The 24,898-nt window shown below is 48.8% G+C and overlaps 1 protein-coding gene across 1 annotated transcript in view; it reads right to left on the bottom strand.

Annotated features, from left to right (window-relative positions):
- Positions 1-24,898, bottom strand: part of GABBR2 (gamma-aminobutyric acid type B receptor subunit 2) — a 338,745-nt gene that overhangs the window by 73,682 nt on the left and 240,165 nt on the right. Inside the window, exons 8-11 of the mRNA XM_029920582.1 lie at positions 22,442-22,502; positions 8,921-9,001; positions 5,346-5,496; positions 2,163-2,295 (exon numbers count right to left, since the gene is read on the bottom strand). Coding sequence (XP_029776442.1) covers positions 2,163-2,295; positions 5,346-5,496; positions 8,921-9,001; positions 22,442-22,502 — 426 coding nt within the window. The remainder of the gene's footprint in view (positions 1-2,162; positions 2,296-5,345; positions 5,497-8,920; positions 9,002-22,441; positions 22,503-24,898) is intronic.

Genomic DNA, 24,898 nt, shown 5'->3' with positions numbered 1-24,898 from the left:
GAAAAAAGAATCCAAGGCACCAAGTGAAAGAAAGAGCCACCACCCCTCCGGAAGAGCAGGTGGGGCCCAACCCGAACTGCGCCCACCAGGGACTGGTATTTAGGCTCTAAATTCAAGAGCTTTCAGTTCTCCTTCCTGAGCGATATTGGGAATTATTAAATAGATGACCCCAGTCCTAACCCATGTACACATTTGTGCTGACCCAATTCAGTCCGGAGTAGTTAATCTATGCCTCTTCCCCACAGTCATAAATGTGGGCTCCCCTCTGTAGAGTCTCTGAAACAGCCCTGGCTGCAAATAAATGAATCCTCAGGGATGGTGAGAACGGGGGCCTAACATCTCCCGAGCCCTCGTGTTCGGAGCTAATGCTGATTTGTAAAGCGCTTTATGATTTATTCATACCGCCTCACCAGGCTTCCCAGGACAGCCTTCCCCTTGCACAAATGAGTGCGACTCCCAGAACTGAATGTCAGGCTTCATTAAAAGGAAAAAAAAAAACCCGGTGTGGGGGATGTCCCTCTTTTTTGCTCCTGAGTTGCGTCACCGGGTGTTTGTAGGATTCAGGTCAAATTCCAGAGAGCACCTGCGCAGAAACAGCCTCTGACCCCTGACCAGGGAGGGTATAAGATGTGAGGAGCTTCCTTCTGGAGGAAGGGGCTCTCTCTGCACAGGATGGGGTCTGGACAGTCCAGGGTGTGGGTGCTGACCTGCAGCACATGGCGGGGGTCCCTCACCCGCTGCCAGTCTGCAATCCAGAACTGGGCAGGGGTGGGCAACGCCAGGCCTTAGAGCCTCAAGTATCATCCAAAAGAGACCGCTGTGCAAAAAAGGGCCCACACTGCTCTTAACACCTTAAAAGAAAACCGAAGAGATGCTTTTCAAGCAATCTGGCCCAAACCGATCCTTTGGCCATCTCTTTTAGCTCTGGTCCTCCAGGCCGCGAATTGGATAAATTACTGCATTTGGGACAATACAGAGACCCAAATGGCTAACCCAGTTTTGAGAGATCACAGTAGTCAAAGTCCAGAAATAAATCCCAACTGCTCATTCTGATTTTACAAAATGAGCCAATGATGCTTCCAACGGAGAGTTAGTTCTACACAATTGTTAACTGTTAAAGCGTAGACTCCTTTAGGAAAAAAAACAACCAACAACAACAAAGAGGCAGCAAATATTTTAAAACATGATAATTAATTTTCAAAGTAACATTTCCAAAATGGAGTAAATAAACTACCCTGTCTTGGGCTTCCTTAAGTATATGCATTCTCACTGGGGATGATATAGTTCCCAAGGGGCAAACATCGGTTCTTAAATGTGAAAATACTACTCTTTCATGCATGAATTATAGACATACATATAGTACATAAACAAACATACAGTATATCTTTGGTATTAAATTTTCATGAGGAGATAATTAGAAATAAACGTCTAAAAAGGCTTCTTAGGGGAGCAATAAAGGGAAAAAAGGGTTGAGAAACATGGCTTAGATAGAAAATAATGGCTCTGGGGCACCTAGGTGACTCAGTCGGTTAAGCATCTGACTTTGGTTCAGGTCATGATCTCACAGTCCATGAGTTCGAGCCCCGCGTCAGGCTCTGTGCTGACAGCTCAGAGCCTGGAACCTGCTTCAGATTCTGTCTCCCCTTCTCTTTGCCCCTTCCCAACTTGTACTCTGTCTCCCTTTCCCTCAAAAATAAATAAAATATTTAAAAATTAAAAAAAGAAAATAATGGCTCTGATTTTTTATATGACTTAAAGTCATGCACACAGACAGACAGACATCTTTTATTATATTCTAAAACAGTTATTCAGATAGATGGCAGATCTGTTCCTTCTTAAGTGGCCCTAACCCTGACCCCAGGTATTGATCCTTTACTGGCAGGTAGTTTACTCCCGCCCCTTTTACAGCCTACCCAGCCATCTCTCAGGGGGCTGTTTCCTAGCAGCGGCCATGATCTAAATGATTCAGGCAATACTGACATCCCTTCCAGTCTGAAAGCAGCAACATATTGTCCTGTTGACTTATAGAAATGGCTGAAGGGGTTGTCTTTTGCCTGTTCACGTATTTCCATTTGATTTCTGGGTTTGTATCTGTGTCTTTGAGGATGGAAAACCAAGAAAACCTTATATCCTGTGCCACTGGAACATGCAGAACGACTTACGGTGCAAAGCGTTTCAAAGGTCTTTTCAGACACAAAGGATCCATCAAGGCCAAAGAGAAATATCGATGCATAGGAGAGCATCCCTCCGAGGATAATGAGGTTGTTCATATATGGACTCGACATCTTTATCAGCCTGCCAAGAGAGACGATGCACTTAACAGAACTGTTAATGCAGTGATTCCTCCAGCAAACGTTTCCGGGATGCCTACTATGTGTATATGGCTGTCAAGGCTAAAGGAGAGAGAAATGTAAGCCCCAGATTCCTCCACACCCCCCCACCCCCACCCCAAGCCTGTACTAGCTACTAAGGGCCGCTTTCCCCTCACTAAAGGACCTCGGAGGCTATCCAATTCTAGTCATGGATTTTTCCCTCAGTGAAGTTCACCCATCACTTCTCTAGGGGCAGCTTGTAGATTTTTTTAGACTGGGGCTGGGAAGATATGCTGCATCTAGAGAATTCTACATTTTAGTTCAGTGGCCTTCAGGGAGGAGGGAGAGGAGGGAGAGGCCACATTGCCCTCCCCCTTGCCGAGGGGGCCAGGCCTGGGAGGTCTACAGGTGAACATTCAGGGCTGCTCAGGAAGTGTGGTCACCAGGTGGTGTGTGAGCATTCACATGGGCTGCCCGGAGCTCACACGGTCTTCTGCACAAAGAGGGTCACACACATGGGTAGGAACACCTCCCCTAATCATTAGGTGATAAAAATGGATGGGGTACTGGGTGGCTCAGTTGGCTGAGTGTCCGACTTCTGCTCAGGTCATGGTCTCCCGGTTCATGCGTTTGAGCTTGGAGCCTAGAGCCTGGAACCTGCTTCAGATTTTGTGTCTCCTTCTCTCTGTGCCCCTCCCCTGCTCACACTCTGTCAATCTTTCTCTCTCAAAAACCAATAAACATTTAAAAACTTTTTTTTAAATGGACAGTGGAGTCACCATTCTTACCCCTACCCTTCTCTTCACCAGGCTGCTGTTGGGGGCGTTCTTTATACCCCTAACTCTACGTGCTTGTCTCTCACCTCTTTCAGGAATCCTGCTTTGGCTCCCAGCTGTCCGGCAAGCAGGCCTGGGTTAGACCATCGGCCGGCAGGAACGCACCCTCAGTCGTGCCTGGCTACCCCAGCATAGTCTACTGTGTACGCTCTGTCTGCAGGCACCCCCTGGTCCAGGCACTCTTTTGCAGATTGGAATTAGTCAGTTCCCTCAACATTTTCTTTTGGACTCTGCCATTCCATTAATGCTTTCACATTTAAAAAATGCGATGTGTCAAAGTGGGAGAGAGATAAAAAGCCTGGTGTGAATTATGGATCACACTCGGCTTCTGAGCAGGGATCACTGTGGTGGTGGCGGGGGGGTGGGGGTCACCCTACAGATGGGCACCCTTGGCAGGCCACTCAGCGTGACAGTCTTCTTTTGAGTGAGACGGGACCACAGACCATACTGCCCAGGGCACATATGTATGAAGCTGACCCAAGACTGGGTTCCTGGAGGTCCTTTTGTAAATCACAAATGGCTAAGGCCCAGGCATCCTTATTACGCCAGGAAGTGGGGGCAGGGAGAGGCCAGGAGCTGAGCAGGCTACCTGGAAGAAAAGGACCTTAACAAAGAGGCAGCATTTAGGAAGATAAAAGTGAGGGGAGCTTGGAACTACTGTGACATATACTCTTATCTCTTTCAGACTTTTTAATCTGCAAAGCCATCATATAGATGCTAGCCTCCTGGAAGGAGTAACAGTCCTTTTCCACAGGAGGCCCAAAGACTTGGTAAAGAATGAAAGGAGTTTAGTCTTCTGAGAGGGGCAGCTTGCTGTTAAGATGGGTATTTTGGAAGCTTGTGGAAAGCGAATCTAATATTAACTGAGACCTGATTATGTGTCCAGGCCTTGTGCCAGATGCTAATTGGGATGGTCATCAGTTAGGCAGAACTTTCTTCAATTTTTTGTGGTGGTCTATGTGTTATTGATGATATAGAAAATAAAACAACAGGTGAATAAAAATCTTTTTGTTCTTAAGGAAATAGGTTTGACCAAAAACAACAAGATCTAGAACTTCCAATCTCCTCCTTTGCAAGCAGGGAGAGAGAAAAAAAATCCCTGTTCTCTGCAGAATCAGGCTTGTTCCTGGCAGCCGGGAAGTCTACACAGTGTGGCTGCTGAGGCTCGATGGTGCAGAGGCTGTGTCCCAGGCGCCCCAGCTCTGAGCCCCTGCTCGGTGACTTCCCAGCAACACGAAGCGCTGGGAACAGGGATTTGCTATGGAAACCACAGAAGCTGGCTGTGCTTGGTAAACACCGCCGCTTGGGTGGTGGCCTGTTCTACCCACGACTGACCAGAATAACTCCGACAGCGAGCCGCTCTCCTTCAGAGAGTGAAGAGCATGCGCGGTGGAAAAGAAATCACGGCAGTGCCTGCGTGGCTCAGTTGGTTAAGTGTCTGACTTCGGCTCAGGTCATGATCTCATAGTTCGTGGGTTCCAGCCCCTTGGCGGGCTCTGTGCTGACCGCTCAGGGCCTTGAGCCTGCTTCGGATTCTGTGTCCCCCTCTCTCTCTGCCCCTCCCCTGCCCACGTTCTGTCTCTGTCTCCCCAAATGAATAACCATTGAAAAAAAATAAGTAAAAGAAATCAAAGCCAGAAACCCAGGGGGCAGGTTCTGCCACACGCAGTAGTGTGGCCTGGACAGCAACTCTCCCTCTGCCACTGGGCTTCTGTCCTCTCCTCTGTAATCTGGGGAGTTAGCTCAGGCTCAGGTGAGGCTGATGGGAGGGAGGAGCCTCTCAGACGGTAAAGTGCTGTACTAAGGGCGGTACCCCTTACTGAACTCAGTGATTCCCGGGGGCGCAATGCTTCCCCAAGATGCAAGGGGGAGGAGCTAAGACTTCGGGGTATTCCCTCTTCTGTAGTTTTCCTTCTGGACAGGAGCATAGCCAGTCTTTGGTTTTATGTAACCCAGCCTTCCTGTGCAACCAGCAGCCCTGACTCTGTGTATATGTGTGCACGCTCGTGCATGCATACACGCACATGATGCACAGGGAACGTCTAGTAACACCCCAGTGACTGAATGACCATTTTAGAAAACTGCCCCAGAAACTTCTTTGCCCTTGATGAATCTGTCGCATGATGCCCCTACACGTTATCCATGAGGGTTGTCAATCCAGAAAGCATCATCCAAGAGGAGGGTGTGAGTGGCTTACTTCTGATTCCGATTCTTGATGTTGAAGAAGAGAAAAGCGCTGGCCATGATCATCCCCAGGATGGTGAGGGCAGAGAGGATGCTGTAGAGAGGTAGGGAGATCTTTCGGAGCTGCTCCAGGATGATGGTCTTGTCTTTTGGTGGTTCGGATCCTAGAAGACCAAGAACAGACACTGGCTGAACCCAGTGTATGGTCAGTCCTCAAGAACCTCTCTGTCTGCACACTCTCGCCATCTGGCACCTGTGTGCCCCCTCTGTGCAGGACCCGTCTACCAGAGGCAGTGGTGGTGGGGGGCGCTCCAGGGCTTGGCCAGTCTATTCGGCAGGGAGCCCTCGCTAGGACTCCTTTCTTTCTCTAAATAGAATCCATAAGGAATTTGTGATGCATATAATCGCGATTAAAAGAGTAGAATTTGATTTGGTCTAATTACTCTGTTGAAAAAACACCCTCATTTGTTCCCAAAGGTAACAGCAGCTCAGAAGGCACAGGGCTGGATGCTGTGAGTGGGTACCACTGGGTGCCACTGGGGATGAGGAACCCAGCTGGGACTCTCACGGACTCCGCTCTGACACATGACAATGACCACCCTCAGCAGGGCACACACCTTGCCTATCAGTTCCATGGACCCATCTAGGTCTCTGGCCGTGGGTTTCCTGCATTAAGGTCATTATGTTACAAAAGCTTTTCCTGGTTTTCCCTTTTCATAAGACTCACTCACTGTGGGAAGCAGAAGCTACTGGCATGCCTCCCCCTCCCTGCTGCGCCAGGACTGGGCCCAAACTGTGGGATTCCATTTCTCTGCAGAGCCGTCTTCGCTCATTCTCTGGGGGCACCAGGAACCTAGGAGAGACCTGAGTTCCTCAGAGAAAACTCATCTTTGTGGTCACTGGCAAACATGTCCAGAGGCAGGCTGGCATGGGGGAGGGGCCTGTAGGGATCCTCCCCACTCCACCCCACTTCTTACAAATCCCTTTTTTCTCAGCTGCTATTTCAAGCTGGGTTACTGCTGTGGAACTGTGAGACGCTGGGAGTTTTCTCTCCAGTGGGGACACGGGGGAGCCCAGGGAGACCCACCAGGTGTCATGATGACCCCACCATGGCTGTGCCATGGGTGCCTGCCTTGGTTATACCCCTGCTCCCAGGAGAAAGCAGAGGATATGGGCAGGTGTGGCAGAAGGGTTTGAGATCTCCCCTGAACATCTGTGTTTAAAAAACTCTGCTAGCAAGTTCAAATGTGTTTGGAAACATTTAGGGGATAAAAAGAATTCGAACCATCTAAGCAGTCTAGGGAAGTTGCCAGGTTCGAAAACAACTAGGAACCTGCTGGCATGGTTCACGTAGAGCTTTAAGCAATTCCACGTAGAGGAACATTTTTAAGGAATAGCTTCAAGGCCTGAAAGTCAGGGAAAGAGCAGACACGAGGTGAATAAAGTACGACCATTTCTTGCATCCTGAAGTGAAAGTTTATGTCTGAAAGCGTCCTCCCCCTTTCTTCATTTTCCTCCTTCCTGCCTCCATGTGACCCTCTGGCTGCATTAGTCGGGCTCCGGTGTCTTAAGAGTCATCTTGGGGGTGCCCACGAGCTCTTGGCTGGGAACAAATCCTTCTCTGGGCACCAAGAAAGGATCTGAGGTCTGGACCAGCGGTTATGGGATGAGTATCACCACTAGTTGTTCATGTGGAAACAATGTCAATTCTCCTCTCCCATACTCCACTGTCCTTCCACCCAAAATGGCACCTCCCCACAGCGCACCGTAACTAAGATGTTATGGAAGCCACATGGTAAGGAACTTACCAGAAGCGTTAGTAGCAGCAGCCCTGAGTTTTCTTTCTTGCTCCTCACACAATCCATTCACTCGTTACTCATCTATTCTTCACTGTTCCTCCATCCCTCATTATACCTTCATTCACCATCATCAATCATGATCAGTCATCATGAATAATCACTTTCTACCTGTCAGACCCGGGGCTGGGTGCCAGCGATTCAGAGATAACCAAGAAACAGTCCCTGTCTCCAAGGGACATCTATACTAGCCACATGAAAAAAAAAAGGCAATAATATGCAATCGTATTTACTGAATGTTTACCAGGGCTAAGCATCTTTACAGAGATTTCCTCCTTTGATCCACCCTATAGCCTCACAGCTAGAGAAGATTATTCCCATTTTATAAAGAGGTGACAGTTTTCTAGATGTGAAAGGACTTTTATAGCTCGTAAGTGGCAAAACCAGCAGGATTTGAACCCAGATCTGCCTAACTGAGTACTGTGCTCTAACCATTATGAAAAACTGCCTCTAAAGACAGGATCCAGGTGGTTGTAACAAAAGACACAGAGAAGCCCGAGCATGAAAGTGTAGAAGAGAAGGGTGAGGTTCCCCCCAGATGGATTTTGGAAAGGCTACAGAAGGGGGAGCCAATCCTCAGAAGATGAATGGCTGGCTGCCCAAAAGGAAGACAATCAGGGAAAGGCATTCTGGGCAGAGGGCTGAGCAGGGGCAAAGGCATGGTGGTGTCTTGGCATATTTGAGGAGCTGTAAGCAGTTTGGCAGGGGAGCTCTGAAAGAAGAGGAGGAGAAGTGGGGAGGGATAAGCAGGGAGGCTTTGACGTGACGCCATGGAGTGAGGTCCCTTGCTGAGCGGTAGGGATGGTGCGGGGCTCCGAGCAGAGGTGGAGAATCCCCAGCACAGGACGACTGATGGCAAGGGCGCTTGGGCTGTTGAGGCCAGAATGGACTTGAGGGAATTAAGAATGGTTAAGCCCATCCACAGCCCACTCATCCATCCACCTATTCATCCATCCACTCATTCATTCCCTTGTCTATCCATTCATCCACTCACCCACTACTGGATGGACTCATCTTCTCTCCTGTTCATTCATTTATTCACCCACTCAGTCACCCACTCACTTGATCAATCAAGTATTTATTTTTTTAATCAAATGTGAAGTTTTAACATGTGTCAGACCCTAGCTGGCATTAGGGGTTTAAAGTCAAATGGAATCCAGTCAGGGAGCTCATGGTATAACCTAGAAATTTCCATGCAAAAGACAGTGACTATGGGAAAGGCAGAGACAAACACTTATGAAAGCCAAAAGAAGGGAGCCATTAGTGCAGCTAATGGAATTAAGGAGCAGTCAGGAAAGGCTGTACAGAAGAGGGGTCATTTGATCTGGTTCTGGAAGCTGAGGAAGAGTTCTCCCGCACAAGAGGGGATCATCTTCCAGGAAGACCAGCAGATGGACAGGCTTTATTATCAACCCAACCAAGTTCTCTCTCAAAGAAGGAGCTAAATTTAGCTGGGCCGCATTTAAATAGAATTACTCCTGACCATGGACTGGTTTAAACATAGATGCGCCAGTGAGAGCCGGGACTCCATGCAAATTCCAGTGACCTCACTCCCACGTGAGTGATGGGGACACCGTGCTCAGTGAATGAGTATGTGTGGTAAGAGGAAAGGAGGTTCCTTCTTCCCTAGGAAGCCAAGGACTCTGAGGTTGTCCCCACCCCTCAGAAAACATCTGGGCTTGCAAGGGGCAACCAAGTAGGCCTCCTCCTACGAGAAGCCCACCGGCCTTACCTTGGAACCTGATAGTGTCGTTGATGATCTCCAGTGTGTCGGCCACAGCGTTGTACTCTCCCACCTTCACCTCCCTGCTGTCTGCGGGAGCAAGAGACAGTGGCTAGTTAGATCGGAGTCCTGTGCCGATGGCAGCTGCTCCTGTCCTCGCCCTTGCTCCCCTGTAGGCCCTGGCTATATTCTCGCAGGCTTTCCTTTCCCACAGGGCCTCTTACAGGCAGAATCACAAAATCTCCAACCTGATCTGGGGTGAAACAGGCGCCCTCTTACACCATCTCGCCCACTGGTCACCTGGCCTTTGCTGTATGTGTCATGGATGGGGGCTCATTCCCCTCATAACTGGACTTAGTTACCAAGTCCTTCCTGGTCATTGAGCTGAGGGGTCTCTCTGTAACTTTCCTCTGGTATCTGGCTCTGTCATCTAAGGCTACACAAACCACTTCTGCTCCCTCCACTCCAGGACAGTCCTAGAGACAAAGATAGATCATCCCCCTTGTGCAAGAATCCAACCTCACCTTACAGAATATCATTTCCAGTTCTGCCCTCTCCGGGCCCCTCCTTAGGCTGCACCATACAATGTCACTGTGTCTGACCGAGTATAGACTCAAGGACATATGTCTTTAGGCATTATCTGGTCGGCAGCAAGTACAGGGGATCGTCCCCTCCATTGTTGTGTACATTATATTCCTATTAATGCATCCTCAGGTGGAATTCGCATCTTTCAGAGGCCACATTGCTCTGCTGTGTCATATCGAGCACAATCTCCTGCATATACACTTATTCAGGTGTGTTTTCAGACTCAAGTGATTCATTTAAATTTATCCTTGATACTATTCTGCTGGTGGGTTTAGGTCATTGTTTTGGTCATCTTCAGGAATAAAGATGATGATACTGGCCCAGGACAGTGATAAGAAGAATGAAGAATGGGGGTACCAGATTTGACAAAGGTTTTTTTTCCAAGTAAAATCTGGACAACTGGGTGATCAAATGTGGGGGGGGGTGTGGGGAACAGGGGAGTGAGGCAAGTGTCTGAAGGGCTCAGGTACCAGTCCTTGAGAGAGAACTCAGCAGGAGAGGGTCAGAGAAGTGGGAAAGTTGTCACATTCCGGTCTGGGCATGCTGAGCCTGACGTGCTTATGGGTCATGAGATTGGAGATGTCGTTGGGTCTGGATACGGGGAGAGTTCTGGGCTGGGGACAGAGTCAGCACCATCAGCATGTAGGCTGGGAGATGGAGCCTGGGGGCAGCTAGGCGATCCCTAGGGACAGTGCAAGGGGAGGAGAGGGCCAAGGGGAGGAAAGGACTGAGGGGAGGAGGGGACCACGGGCAGAACCCTGGGGAGCACCTCCTAGGGTGGGTAGAGCAAGGATGCTGCAAGGAACTGGGAACTACTGGCCAGGATGCTGGGAGCAGGATGGCAGAGAGAGTGGGCAGCATGGGCGCCAAGGACAGGGACAATGTCACATGTCACTGAGACTAGAAAAACAACCCCCTTGAGCAGGGGGTCAGTGGATTTGGTGTGTGTGGCTCTGGTGACCAGAGATGAAGCAGTTTCAGGTGAAGAAGGGCCAAAAGCAAGGAGTATGGAAGTAGAGTGAAGCCCCCAGGGCAGAACAGGCTTAGGGGGTTGGGGAGTAGGCAGGGAGGCCCACTGAAGAGTCACTGATCCCTAACAACGTGCCTGGATCTGTGCCAGGAACTTTATGTGCCTTTTTTGTTCAGTTCTCATGGCTGGCGTTGGTGGTTTCAGTCCCACCAAACAGACGAGGAAACTAAGGCTCAGCAGGTTGTAGGTTTGCTGCCCCTCCCTCATTTTAAGAGTAGAGCCCAGTCTCAAACCCAGGACATTTCCCATGGCCCATGTTCTTGTAGGGCTGCCTTCATGGGGTCCCTGAGCAGTGACCATTCTGTGCCAAGCTGCCCTCTCTATGGGCCATGTGTGCCTCCTGAGTGTAATAACTGGAGAGCCATGCCCATGTGCCCACCACAGGGCAAGCGGGTCCCCTGAGCTGCAGATGCTGGGCATCAGAATGCCCAGAGGTGGTAAAGTGGCACGGCTGTAGGAATTCCAAACTTGCACTGGGGGCACGACCGGCTGGCTGGGGCTCTGGCTCCACGTGAATTTCTTTGCAGAGATGCAAATGTGCTGCTGGTCCCTTATGAACATTCAGGAAGCGGAACAGGGAATCCCACAGGCCACCCTTCTCCTGTGTTCCTTTGACTGTGGGGTGGACAACAGGGCTGTAAAAGTCACTCGCTACTCCTCACAATGGTCTCCCTGCCATTTGGGGGTGGTGTCACATTGTGCAGGTGGTTGTCGCTTGCCTGGGTCCTAGCTCCTAAATGTCACATTAGCAGACTCTGCTGGGAGCTCCAGCATCCCTGCTCAGGCCTTTTAAAGTCCTCCGCCCCAATCAGCTCCCACCGCTCAGAGGAGGCCCTGATTTATTTATCTGGCGTGGGGAGGCAGCTCATGAAATATGCAGGCTGATGGGAACAAATCACCAGGGGCCGGGAAGTGGTGTGGCTGGCACCCTACGGTGTCCCCAGCACACGGCCAGCTCTCTGGTTCACACACCCTGCGGCGCTGTCCCTTGGCGCCAAAATAATGCTCTGCTTCCGAAGAAAGCCATCATCACCGTAATCCCTCCCTGGGGTGCCACTTGGGGGATCACACGTGCTTCTCACGTTCTTGCATTTAAGGCTCATGGCAAACCATGAGCTGGGCTTGACTCGACCCAGTCTGTAGATGGGGGCGGAGCCTCAGAGAAGGTCAGTGAACACTCAGAGCCATGTGCTGGCAGTGAGCAAGTGGCCTGAACTTGGCTCCCCTACTCCTGGATTCAGACCACTTTCACCACCAGTACTGAGCAGAGCTCACACTGGTCACTTAGCCCACATTTTCAGAGTCCTTGCTGCATGCCGGCCCCAGGTATTTCATGATTTAGACTCCTCAAAAGCTGCAGTGTGAGTGGGGGAAGATTAGGTTCTGTCCTTTCCCATGATCAAGGTGGCCTTGGACATCTGGGTGCGCTGCGGGATGCTTATGCTGAATCTCTTAATCACGTGTTCATTCATTCAACACACATTGACTGGGGGGCTATTATGTGTCAGGCTCTAGGCTGGAGTCTGGAGACACAAAGATTAAAAAAAATTCACAATCTCTGACATTGTGGTTTAGAGACGAGAGCCTCACCCAGTCCTACCAGGGAGGTAAGGTTGTTCTCATCTGCAGAGACTGTCCCCCTCCAGCCTGCACTTTGTTAGCAGGTGGTTGTGGCTATAAAATGGGAACTCTCAGTGTGGCCATGAGGACTAGAGAGAATACTGGCCATTTCTGGCTTGCAGCCTAAATCGCAGTAAGTGTCTGAGACGTTGTTTGCCTCATGATAAAAGTGACTGAGCTATTTACTAGATCCGCAAACACTCCCTATGTTTTCTTACTGCCATAGCTCCCCACCACGGAGCTTGGACGGAGGCTTTCCCCTCCTGCTACTAAACCAACATGGCCCAACCCTGCACCCACCTCTTCCATGAAGCCTTCCCTAAGTCCTCCCCCTCCCCTCTGCACACCTCAGTTTCTGTGTGCTGAGGGCATCAGTGACAGCCTCGGGTGTGGGAGCTGTGCCCGAGGTGTGCCCAGGTGTTATGGTTCCTGCCAGCTGGGTAGTTCCTGAGTGGAACCTGAAGTCTCGCTTCTGGCGTCCCCAGGTAACACAGTATGCCCCCGCCCCCCTCCGTCCCATACTCAGGGCCCCTCTCGGGTCTCCAGGTGGAATGATGGTGCACCCTGTGCTCTTCCATTCACGCATGGCCCTGCTGGTGGAGACCATGAGAGAGAGGCACACACCACATTATTAACTCTTGGATTCCCTGTCAACTCCATTGTGCAAACAGTAGCCACTCACTTGGTTACAGGCTGGGCCTTACAGACTGTGGACCAGGGCATCTGCGGACAGACTAGAAGGGTCCACTAGGGGGTGGGGGGTGTGGATGAAGGAGCTGAGCAGAGGGCTGCAGTGTTGAATGTGTCCCAGGCTGGCCTCCCGGCCCCCACAACTCCGCTGTGCTTGCCACTGACTCACTGCGTGACCCTGGACACACTGTTCCTTTCTCTGGGCCTCAGTTTCCCCATCTGCTAACTGCACTGCAGGGCTTCTTTCCAATGGTTCTCAGCCCTGGCCGGGCATTAGTATCACCCAGGAAACTGCTAGAAAATATATATGCCTGAGTCCTAATATGGGCCCATTATATTAGAACTTCTGGGGGGTGAGGAGTGGGTCTGGGTAGCAGTATTGTTGTTTATTAGAGAGAGAGAGAGGGTGCAAGTGAGTGAAGGGCAGAGAGACAGAAACAGAGACAGAGAGAAGCAGGGCTCACCCTAAGAGGTGCTTATATTCACCTGAATCAGGGCTGGAGCTTACCCAATGCGGGGCTCGAACTCATGAACTTTGAGATTATGACCTCAGCCGAAGTCAGACGCTTAACCTACAGAGCCATCCAGGTGCCCCAGGCAGCAGTATTTTTAAAAAGTCCCCTAAGCAGATCCTAACGCACAGCCAAAGTTGAGAACCACTACATTCGACTGAAGGCCTTTCAGTGCCGACACTTTCCGTTCTGAGAGGCTAAAAATAATGTGGAACAGAGAGCCCCTCTCCTGCAGAACAATGCCTCTTCCTTGTTGTGGGGCAAAAAAGAAGGGTTTTCTTTAAAAAGCTCATTCTTCATTTCAGATTTTATATTTGGATGATACGTAAAAGAAAATAGGTCCCATTGGTGGAAACTGGGCTGCCAAAAAAAGTCCAGTCTGAAAATATTTGCTGGCTGTGGGCCTGGGAACACGCACGAGACGGCTGGGAGACAGCCGCCATCAGAGCGGTTCTGCCTCCTCCGGGGACCCGGGTCCCAGGTGGGAGGGCAGTGGTGGGCTCTCCTCCCCTCACCCTTCACCATCCCTTTGTCCTCAACTGGCTCTAGATCTGAATGGAAGGAGGTGTACGTGTTCTTTAAAGTTGACTTGTCGCAAACACACAGGCTCCATGTCCGACTGTGAGGTATAAAACAGAATGGCTTTGACTCCAGGAAAATAAAACATGAGAGCCTTATACCCTCACTCCGTTCCTTGCAGGACCCCCGACCAAAACCCTAAACTTGGGGGTAGGAAACAGCTCTGGCTGGCAGACAGGACCCTTGGAGCTAGTCTCGCTCCGCCGTCAATCGGTGAGGAGCCCCCCGGAAGTCTCGGCCCCTTCATGGGTTTTGCTAAAGCCAAATGGGCTGTACGGAGAGATGTCCATGGCCTCCAACTCTTGTAGGATGATTCTGTGATTGCTTGGAAGGGTTTTCCTCACTTCCTCATTCCAAGCTGAAACCAGCCTCCTGAGGTTTCCCTTCAGGGGACCTGGCTCTGCCTGCGGAGGGGGGCACACATCACATGGACCCCTGGCATGGACCCCTGTTCCTGATGGATCTCCAGAGGTCAGAGCATGGTGATCGTGGGCTTTGATTTTCTCTTCTCCAGATGACCAGCCATTCCTTAGGAAGTAATCCTTGATCTGGTCACTGCCTGTGGGCAGGCCCTAGAGCGTCACTCTCCTGTCCCCCAGTGAGGAGAAGAGCTGAGCTGCACCCCTCGGCAGCACTGAGCAATCGGACTTTGTGCTTTCTTGGCCCAAATCTGCAAACACTCTTCTCCATCTTCACAAACAATATGCCACTGCCACGTTTTTAACAACTTAGTGTCAGGGAACTTTGGTTGGAAATTTTTAACAGGCTGGGTGGACTCTGGCCAAATGGCTTGGGAATATAATAACCCTACTAAGGGCAGATTTGTCTATCAACTTAGGCAAACTGGGCCAGGGGCAAAAGCTAAATATCAGGGGGTGCACAGGACGCACACAAACACAACAGGTTATCTGCCCCAAGAACACATTTTTTCTTCTCTTCTTGGCTAACTCCTACTGGCCCTTCAGAATTCATCTTGCATGCCACCTCTCCCAGGTAGCCTTTCTGGAATCTGCCAGGTGGAGCCAACTGCCCCTCATCTGAATGCCCTCACCACATGTCATGTGCACTTAAGGTTCTGTGTCTGTGCCCCCTGGTGCCCTGCTCTCTGAGGGCAGGTGGCTGCGTCTTACCCAGCTTGGCACCCTCTGTGTGCTGTCAGGGCCTGGCATGAAAGTGCCAGGAAATGATTTAGTTTTAAGGAACTTCAAAAGCCCAAACCATAGGGGAGAAACAGGAATTCATCCACAGCAAAATTAAGAACTTCTGGTCAACAAGTACTTTATAGACAAGTGGCTGAGTGGGAGAAGATCTCTCCAAAGCCTAAATGTAAAGGGGACTAAGATTCAGAAGATATAATGATCTCTATCAAATCAGCAAGGCAACAGTACCCTCAGAATGAAAGTGGTCATAATCAACAAATGGTTCATAAGCACAAGAAGAAATGCCCAAACCTCATTAGTAAACAGGGAAGTGATATTTAAAACCACAGAATGACATTACTTTTTCCTCTGGATTGGCAGAAAACGAGAGAGTTGGAGATTGGCAAGTACTGGTGGGAGGAGGGGCAGGAATCCCCATGCTGGTGGCAGTGGAGACAGGTGCGGGTGTCGAAAGAGCCATTTGGCACATCTTAGGCATGTTTAGTGTTCACCCACCTGTCTGGCCAACATTCTCCTCCTGGACATTTGTCCTAGGTTCATGCCCATTTGGGTTCATAAAGGGACACTCGTTATTTGTACAGGTAGGGAGCTGAAGGCGGCCTGGGTATCTGTCACTGGGAGAGTGGGTGGGGAAAGAGGAATGCACCCCATAGAATGATCACTGAAAGTCAAGGCTCAGATGTTCACACGGGAATATGGAAGGATCTCCAAAAACCAAAGCGCTGACTGGGGAGCAAAAAAAAAAAAAAAAAAAAAAAAGAAAGAAACAGAAGAAGATATATAACCCAGTTGCACAGATGTAAATCAAAATATATACATTCAAGACATCAATCCACATTTTGTGAGGACATATCAAAACAACGTATGCATGAAAACACTGAGTATTTGCCCTCCCCTGGGGCAGGTGGGAGAGGGGAGGAGATCAGATGCTAGAGATAAGGGCACAGACAAAGAAACAGAGAGGGGCTTTCCTGGGCCAATGATAACAGTGCCCCATGAAATGAGGAACATGAAATGTGTCCTAAGGGAAGAAGATCTTACTTTTCTTGAAAAATTCTGGTAGGGGGCAAATCTGGGCGTACAGCCGCCACCGCCCTGCTCTGTGCCAGTCTCCAAAATGTTCATAGCTTCATGTCCTCGAATTCTCACCATCGCTCAAAGCAAAGGAAGTGATCTCCTTTGATTTTGCTATTTTAAACCGAATGTTGAAATGATGGCTTAGAGAGACTAAGCCACAGCACCTAGCTAGTGATGAAGAAGCAAAGACTTTGAATACTCATAGACTTTTTCCATGACAGGAGGTGAGTTCCCCATCACTGGAGGCATTTAAGTAGAAGTAATGCTGCAGAAGAGACTCTCAACATGGAGAGTCTATGGCTCAATGAAACACCAGGTCTGCTAAATAATTCTATCTTCCAGGCTACCTTCCTTAGGCTCTCTGAAAGGTAAGTTCTGGATCATGAAGGCTGGGCAGTGTCAGAGTCAGGCTCCCAGCCTCAAGAAGCCCACATACACGTGTGTCCTTGCATTCCTGCTGACCCACAGCTCTGCACAGTATCTTGCAGGTTAGTGGACTGTCTCCCTCTTAATTACACCAAGTCGAGTGGCAGTCCAACCAACTGGCCTTTCCAGACCCACAGCCATGGGGACGGAGCTCCAACACACTCCTTGATATTAAAAACCAGCCTCGAGCATCTCACACTAGGGTCAGACTAGCTCTGAAAGTTTTCTAGTAGGTTCTGGGAAGTTATCTTCCCACTTTTATCGGCCCTGGCACTCTGCCCATGAAATTATGAAGCGCCTGGGAGGCAAGGACTGTATCTTATTCAACTTGGGTTCCCTCAGAGGACTTGGTAAAGCACCTGGCAGGTGCTCAGGAAATGTGCACTGCATACAACCAAATCTGTTACCCCAAAGACGGAACGGTAATTAATGGCTGTCCCCGGGGAGGACAAGCCCACATGTCACTAGGTACCTTCTGAATGACATTTATACTGCTGGCATGGTGGAAGACCCCAGCCCTTCAAGTCAGGTGCCCAAACATAAAAGTCCGAAGTCTGAGCCCTTTATGTTGCACAGAAGGCGTGTGAAATCCAAGCACATCACCGTTTGCTGCAACTCTGACAAACAGGCCTAATGAAGGCAGGGCCGGTGAGGGAGCGAGCACACAGATGCTCAGAGCCGCCGAAGAGCACAAACAAGGCTCTAATCATGGCTTCACTCGACTTCCTCCCCTGCTGCAAATTCTGAACTGTGTTTAGACTTGGGCAGGAACATGGATTCTTTCTTCTCTTGAGAGAAAAAAGAAGCCAATTCCCTGGCATTCATCCTCCTCTCCACGTGGTTGCATGGAAGTCAGCAGCAGCATGGGGGAGGGTGAGAGAATGTGGGATCGAAAGGGGTCCAAGTCTTGGCCCCACTACACCCAAGGGGTGCGGCCAACAGGATGCTAGTGCCTGCTTTGACCTCTGGTGGGTCACTCAGAACCGTGCCTGAGACAAGAGTAAGAGGGTATGGAATTTACTGGAGAGGTGATCCTAGGGCACCCGGAAGGGGTATGGGGAGGTGAGACAGGGAAGGGAAGAGAGCAAGTAAGGAGCCATTAATGAGCAGGTTTCTGGGTGGGCAACTGAGGCAAAATTCCACTGGGGACCCCTGGAGACAGAGCAGAGCATCCCCACCCAAGAGGGAAGGATGCTGAGAGGTTTATCCTCTGCTTCTGTCTCCTCCTTGGTGCAGGCTGTCCCTGGAAGGGCTAACTCCCCGGACATCTGGCCTTCTCCTTGCACAGAGTGGGGGTGCAGGTGCCTTTAACAAGATGTTTCTTTGGAAGTATGGATGCTCAGGGAGTGTGGATGTGTCATTGATGGCATCCACCACCCTCCCTCTACGACTGTCCTGTTGAGAGTTAAGAGCTCTGGGAACCCTTGGAAATGAAGTAATGGAGAGAAGCTGGGAGTGAGGAAGATCATTCATAGGGATCTGAAGCCTTTCCTGGATTAAAAATGCCTCAGTCTGAAGAGAGGCCACGAGTCTAACCCTGGCACATTATTCTAGAACAGTTCTGTTTATCCAGCATTCCTAACTTTACAAAAGAGGTAATTTCTCCAGCCTGATGCAACAATGGCCACCATCTTGAATTAGCTTTGGTTCACACTCTGTTGTCAAGGCCAACTGTTGTTTGCCAGACAAGTCACTGGAAAGCACAAGTAAATGAAGATGTTCTTAAATGTCCCCAAGTCCTACCACCAACCAATCCAGTGAGCGTTACCAAGAGCGGGCCAGAAGCCAGGTGCTGCGTCAGGAATGTGACTCGCTTCCCGGCTCTTGAGAATTTGTAGAGCAAGATCTCATGTGGCCCTTTCCCCAGCCCAGTTGGGCAAGGGCTGGCATTAGTGCCATCCCATTTTCCTAAGGATTAGCTAAGGCTTAGGGAGATGAAGCGACTTGCCCAGGGTTACACTGCTGCTAGGTTTCAGTGCAAGGACTTGAATCCAGGTGTTTTGCCCCCAGATTAATTCAATAAACTTGTACTGGAGGCCTGTCGAGTTCCAGACATTTGTCCTACCAACTCTGCAGCCTGGGAATCAAAAAGTACAGGACCACAGTTTCTTGGCTCCCCTTTTAGTCTTCTCCCCAAAGCTGCCTCCCATTTCTAGCTCACTTGTGTTTTAGTTTTGTAAAGGCATTAGCAGAGTCTCCCACAAAATGCTTCCATTATGGTATATGCAAGGGTCCAGAAGGTACCAGGAACTCTGCACAAATAAGGAGCTAAAAGAGCATCTCGTGAGGTCTTCAGAGGGAGGGTGGGATGGGCCATCTTACAAGATGAGGTTAGTGAGCTTTGAGACAGCCTGGGTGTGAGTCTTGAAGCAGTCCCTGCAAAGAGAGGCCCCACTGCTGGGGCTGGCTGTCTGTGAGCCAGCTCTGCGGTGAGCCCTGCTGTTCACTGTCCCCTCTAAATGGAGGGCAGGAGGTGAGGGAGAGAGAAGCAGACAGGAAGAGAGACAGTGTGAAGGACACGGCAGGAAAAAACATGGTGGTCCCATTTAGAAGCCTTTTTGTAAGGCCAGTGGCATGAAGCGATGGAAGAGTGGGTAACCCCAGGATGGGGGACAGGCCTGTTCTATGAGTAAATCCTGGAAAGTTCCAGAAAACAGCCTGGGCCAGCTTAGGGAAGCATGGGCCCAGAGACCGGAAGGAATGAAATACTCCAGGCAAGTCCCTTCCCCTGTCTGGGCCTCAGTTTCCCTTCTGTGAAATAAGATGATAACCAAGCACCCTTCCAAGGTTGGTGAGTCTATTCGATAATGCAACGCCTCTCCATCCGGCACACAATGCACCTCTGAGAGTGGATTCATTTGGAAAATGAACTCTTGTGCTGACACAAACATGCCCACAGCATTCTGATGTCTCATTTCAGCCCCCAAATAACAGAATCCCTCTATCAACAGGGTCTATGTTTTAAAAATATATAACAGGGGGTGCTTGGGTGGCTCAGTCGGTTGAGCACCTGACTTCAGCTCAGGTCATGATCTCATTGTTCACGAGTTCGAGCCCTGCATCAGGCTTGCTGCTGTCAGCCTGTCAGCACAGAGCCCACTTCGGATCCTCTGTCACCCCTCTCTCTGCTCCCCCCCTGCTTGTGCTCTCCCCAAAATAAATAAATATTTTAAAAGCCCATATAAACAGGAGTATCTGCAGGCCTAGCTCTGATGTTCAATAAAAACTGGACACAGGGGCGCCTGGGTGGCTCAGTCGGTTAAGCGTCCAACTTCGGCTCCGGTCATGATCTCACGGTTTGTGGGTTTGAGTCCCGTGTCGGGCTCTGTGCTGATACTCTAACTAACACTAACCGGCTTGTGTCTCAGGGCAGAACACCTTCCTCCTCTGGGCCCCAGTTTCCCATTTACACCAGGAAGTAGTAGAGCAGGATCATCTCTAAGCCCCTTTCCTGTCTGACATCCTACATACAGCTAAGTGTGGGGAGAAGCCACAAAGGGTAGGCAGACGGAAAGGCACCTGGGGGGTTTCAACACACCAGGAAACTCTGGATTTGCCCCAGAAAAGTGTCACAAGTTTTGACACCATGCTAATCATAATTGCTACTACATGCTGAGCAGGAAATATATGCACATATTTCTATGTGTTAGCTTATCAAGTTCTTCCCGTATTCCAAGAAGATGGGTAGGATTAAATTCCTATTTTACAGACGAGAACTCCACACAGGTGAAGTCACTTGCGTGATGTGCTTGCTATATGGACTTGAGCTGAGGTGGGTCAGACCCCGCTCTGGACTTCTGTTCGCCTTCCTTACAAATGTCTAAAACTAGTCACTGGGGTTGGGTTCTTATCCTAACATATGAAAAAAAGGGCAATAAAATTGGCATGGACTTGTAGCTGTGATCGGCCAATCAATATTTTATAAAATATTCTCCCAGAATGATATAATTTGAGAACTGGAAATGTGACAAGAGAATTTAGTTACAATCACTCAAAAAAAAAAAAGAAAAAAAAAGGAAGTATCTTTGCCAAGATGCTTACTTGGTTCAACCAATGAAGAAGCAAGACTTACCAAATGGGAAAATAATTACATTTGCCGAAAATTACATCTTTTGTGCATGCCAGAGAGCTGACATGCGTTTCAATTACCCGCCATCAGCCGACGGATGGGTGAATCTACAAAACTGCATTACGGAGCCACAGTACCCAACACCTCTCCTCACTGCTCTCAGTCCAGTGGGATTTGTTTGAATGAATCCGCATAACTCAATTCCATTTCTTGCTTTCCCTTGGATGACTTTGGGATCTGACGCAGAAGGCACTGCTCTTGTTTCTGGGTTTTCCAGAAACATCCGGAGGCTAAAAAAAAAACTGCAGTAAAGAACAGTGCATCTAGCAGTTTTGGCTAACAACCCTGCTGATGACTGACGGAGGTGCCTACCTGGAGGAAGGCCCAGTCCCGCTCCTCACAGATGCCCTGTGCTCTCTGACAAGCCCCTGCCTTTCTCGGGGCCTCCACTTCCACCTCGTCACACGAGGAACATGCTCTGTAAGGTTTCCGAGGCCCTTCAAACACGGATAACAGAAAAATCCAACAAATGACCCAGTTTCTTAAAAAAAAAAATGAGTGGGGCACCTGGGTGGCTCAGTCAGTTGAGCATCCGGCTTCGGCTCAGGTCATGACCTCACAGTTAGTGGGTTCGAGCCCCACGTCAGGTTCTGTGCTGACAGCTAGCTCAGAGCTTGGAGCCTGTCTTCAGATTCTGTGGCTCCCTTTCTCTCTGACCCTCCCCTGCTCATGGTGTCTCTCTCTCTCTCTCTCAAAAATAAATAAAAGATTAAAAAAAAAAAAAGAATGACCTACAACAAGCATGTGGGGGATGATTATGGGTTAACAGATGAAAGAGAAATCTCAACCAGATGCAATGAATGCACCTTGTGTGGATTCTCCCACACACTATAAAGGCATTTTGGAGAAAACTAGAGGATCCAAGACTCAACTAAGTCTAAGCTGAGTCTAAAACTGTACTAAGAACCATTGTTAGGGTGCCTGGGTGGCTCAGTTGATAGTGTCTGATTTTTGATCTCAGCTCAGGTCATGAACTCAAGGTTAGTGAGATTGAGTCCCTAGTCTGGCTCTGGGCTGACAGCCTGGAACCTGTTTGGGATTCTCTCTCTCCCCTTCTCTCTCTGCCCCTTTCCATGCTCCTGTGCTCCTTTTCTTTCTCTCTAAAAATGGATAAACTTAAAAAAAAAAAGAATCTTTTTTGAATGTTTTAGGTGGGGTAATAGTATCATGGTTATGTTCTGGAAGGTCCTTATCTACTGAGAATGCATACTGTAGTATTTATAGATTGAAATGAGATAATGTCTGGGAGCTGTTTTAAACATTACAAAAAAAAAAGGGTGAGGTGGGTGAGTAAAGATAAAGCAAGATTAGCAAAATGTTGATGATAGTTGAAGTCAGGTGATGGGTACACAGGGTTTATTATGCAGTTCTCTCGACTTTAGGATCTGTTTGAAAATTTCTATAATCAAAACCAGAAACAACGCAAGCTTTCTCAGAATACTGGAGTGGGTTTAACCCCCACCCCCAATACTTTCGTGAACCTCTCAAAGTCAAAGTGGGAAGACTGCCAGCCTGAGAAGTCATGCAGTTGAGAAAAATATTCTAAATAAGTTGAAACTAATGTCTTCACAGAGAAGTGTTTTCTATTGACTCTATTGACTCTACTTCCTCTTGTCTGGAACATCAGACTTCCATTTCTTTTGATGTATTTTACTGCAGAAACACAACATCCCCGAATATAAGAATTCATCAACTAGAAAGAATAAGCCTCAAAAAGCCTACCTTGAAATTGAGTAAATTTAATGGTCCCCATCCTTTCCCCATTCCGGAACACAACTTGACCCTAAAAACAAGACAAACAAGAATAAAAGAGAAATGCCATATTAGCTCAAACGCTGTGGATCTCAGCTGAAATTCATAAATTGTACAATGTGATGATTAATATTCAAAAAAATAGATTCCTGACAGGATGCAGATGCAAAATTAAACTAATCATTTTAAAACTGGTGTGACTTTATCTGGTAAATCTGAGAAGCACAAAATCAATAATAGAAGCAACACATGTGAATTAAACCTGAGATATGCATCGTTGTTATGATCATGATTATCCATTAAACACCCTGCTATCCTGGGGCAAGATCTTCTGGGGTGCGGAAAGATGGAGGCAGAGATGAAACCTGTGGAGCCTGGCCCTCTGCTCCTGTGCCCCACCCTTTAAGGTGACTTTGCCGAGACTGTTTGGCATGAGGACCAGAAGGGGGCTGGAGGTCAGTTCGTATTACTGAGGATAGAGAATGTTTTTGTAAGTTCTTCCTGAGTGGTGACATCAGCCCCGAATATAAATGGGCTATGGGACCGCACAAAATTCAGCTTCATGAGCCAGTGAGTCCTGCCTTGTGTCACAGGCAGCTGAGCATACCCTCACTAGGGACCCCGGGGGCTACACACAGCATCATCTGCTGTATTTGCCTTGCTTGCTGATATCGGGCTTCCATATGAGGGGCTAAATAAATCGGGAGCATGAAGAGGGGGCGGGGTCTCTCCTTGCCCATGATCCATGACCCATCAAACTTCGGTAACCGTGCAAGGAAATCGACACATTCTATCAATGAACCTCTTTGACAAGCTTGAGTGGAAAGGGGGACGATCCTCATTTTATAGATCAAGAAACTGAGACCAAGGGAGGTTATGCACTCTATATTAGGTTCATTGTAAGTGCGGCTGCTGGGAGTCAGATCTGGGTTGATTTTAATGCCCGTGCCATTTCACCACAGCATATTGCTCCTAATCCAGAAATTCGTTCCCATCTTTCCATTAACATGCAGTTAGAAAAGGAAATTGTCTTAAAGAGACACTGCTTGACTGTCACTCTGCTCCTGCATCATCAGGTACCACACTGTGGATTCCACTCAATTCTCAGGAGAAAGAACCAAAAAGGACCTTCCTCTGGTGGAAACCCAAAGTCTGAGGCCCTGCGGCTTTTGCAACAAAGAGAATCACTCAACCTGTTCTCAGAACGAGAAACACCTTCTAGGCCACTTTGACACCTTTCTGGAATCCTGTAGACAGCTGCAAGCAGTATCATTTTGAAACTAATGCCGAATGAATTCCATATTCAGGTGGTGTCAGGTAATTCCCCGAAGTGTGAAAACATTTCAGCATAAGGTGAGACAGGACCTGTGATTTTATTTCTAGGGATGACTGAAAAGCACCGAACATCTTCTGAAAGGATCACTTTTATGTAAATAGACCACTTTGCACAGCTGGGAAAGACGTAGACATTGTGGACAAGAGGCCATTTCATGTTTTGATAAAGGTGGAGATCTAATTTACCCATCTCCTGCCAAGGTTTGAAGAACTCCAAAGACTTGTAGATATAAAATATGGACTAATTCTGCAGAATCTTTAAAAAAATTTTATTTAAATTATAGTTAGTTAACATATAATATTGGTTTCAGGAGTAGAATTCAGTGATTTCATCACTTACATACAACACCCAGTACTCATCCCAACAAACGCCCTCCTTAATGCCCATCATACATCTAGCCCATCCTCCACCCACCTCCCTCCCTCAGTTTGTACTCTATCATTAAGAGTCTCTTATGGTTTCTCTCTCTCTCTCTCTCTCTCTCCCTCCCTCCCTTTCTCTTCTTCCCTCTCCCTCTTTCTCTCTTTCCTTCCTTCCTTCCTTCCTTCCTTCCTTCCTTCCTTCCTTCCTTCCTTCCCTCCCTCCCTCCCTCCTTCCTTCCTTCCTTCTCTCTCTCTCTCTCTCTCTCTCTCTCTCTCTCTCTCTTTCCTCTTTCTTTCTTCCCCCTTCCCATATATTCATTTGTTTTCTTTCTTAAATTCCAGGGCTCCTGGGTGGCTTAGTCAGCTGACTGTCCAATTTTGGCTTAGGTCATGATCTCACAGTTTGTGAGTTTGAGCCCTTCATCAGGCTCTCTGCTGTCAGTGCAGAGCTCACTTTGAATCCTCTGTCTCCCTCTCTCTGCCCCTCTCCCACTGATGTGGTTGATCTCTCTGCCTCTCAAAAACTAAATAAACATGGGGTGCCTAAGTGGCTCGTTAGTTAAGCACCCGACTTCAGATCAGGTCATGATCTCACAGCTCGTGGATTAGAGCCCCATATCAGGCTCTGAACTATCAGCACAGAGCCTGGAGCCTGCCTGGGATTCTGTGTCTCCTTCTTTGTCCCTCTTTTGTTCTGTCTCTCTCTCTCTCTTTCAAAAATAAACATTA

Source organism: Suricata suricatta, chromosome 13, assembly GCF_006229205.1.
Source record: "Suricata suricatta isolate VVHF042 chromosome 13, meerkat_22Aug2017_6uvM2_HiC, whole genome shotgun sequence".
Taxonomy (NCBI): Eukaryota; Metazoa; Chordata; class Mammalia; order Carnivora; family Herpestidae; genus Suricata; species Suricata suricatta.
This window is presented reverse-complemented; position numbering and strand designations above follow the sequence as displayed.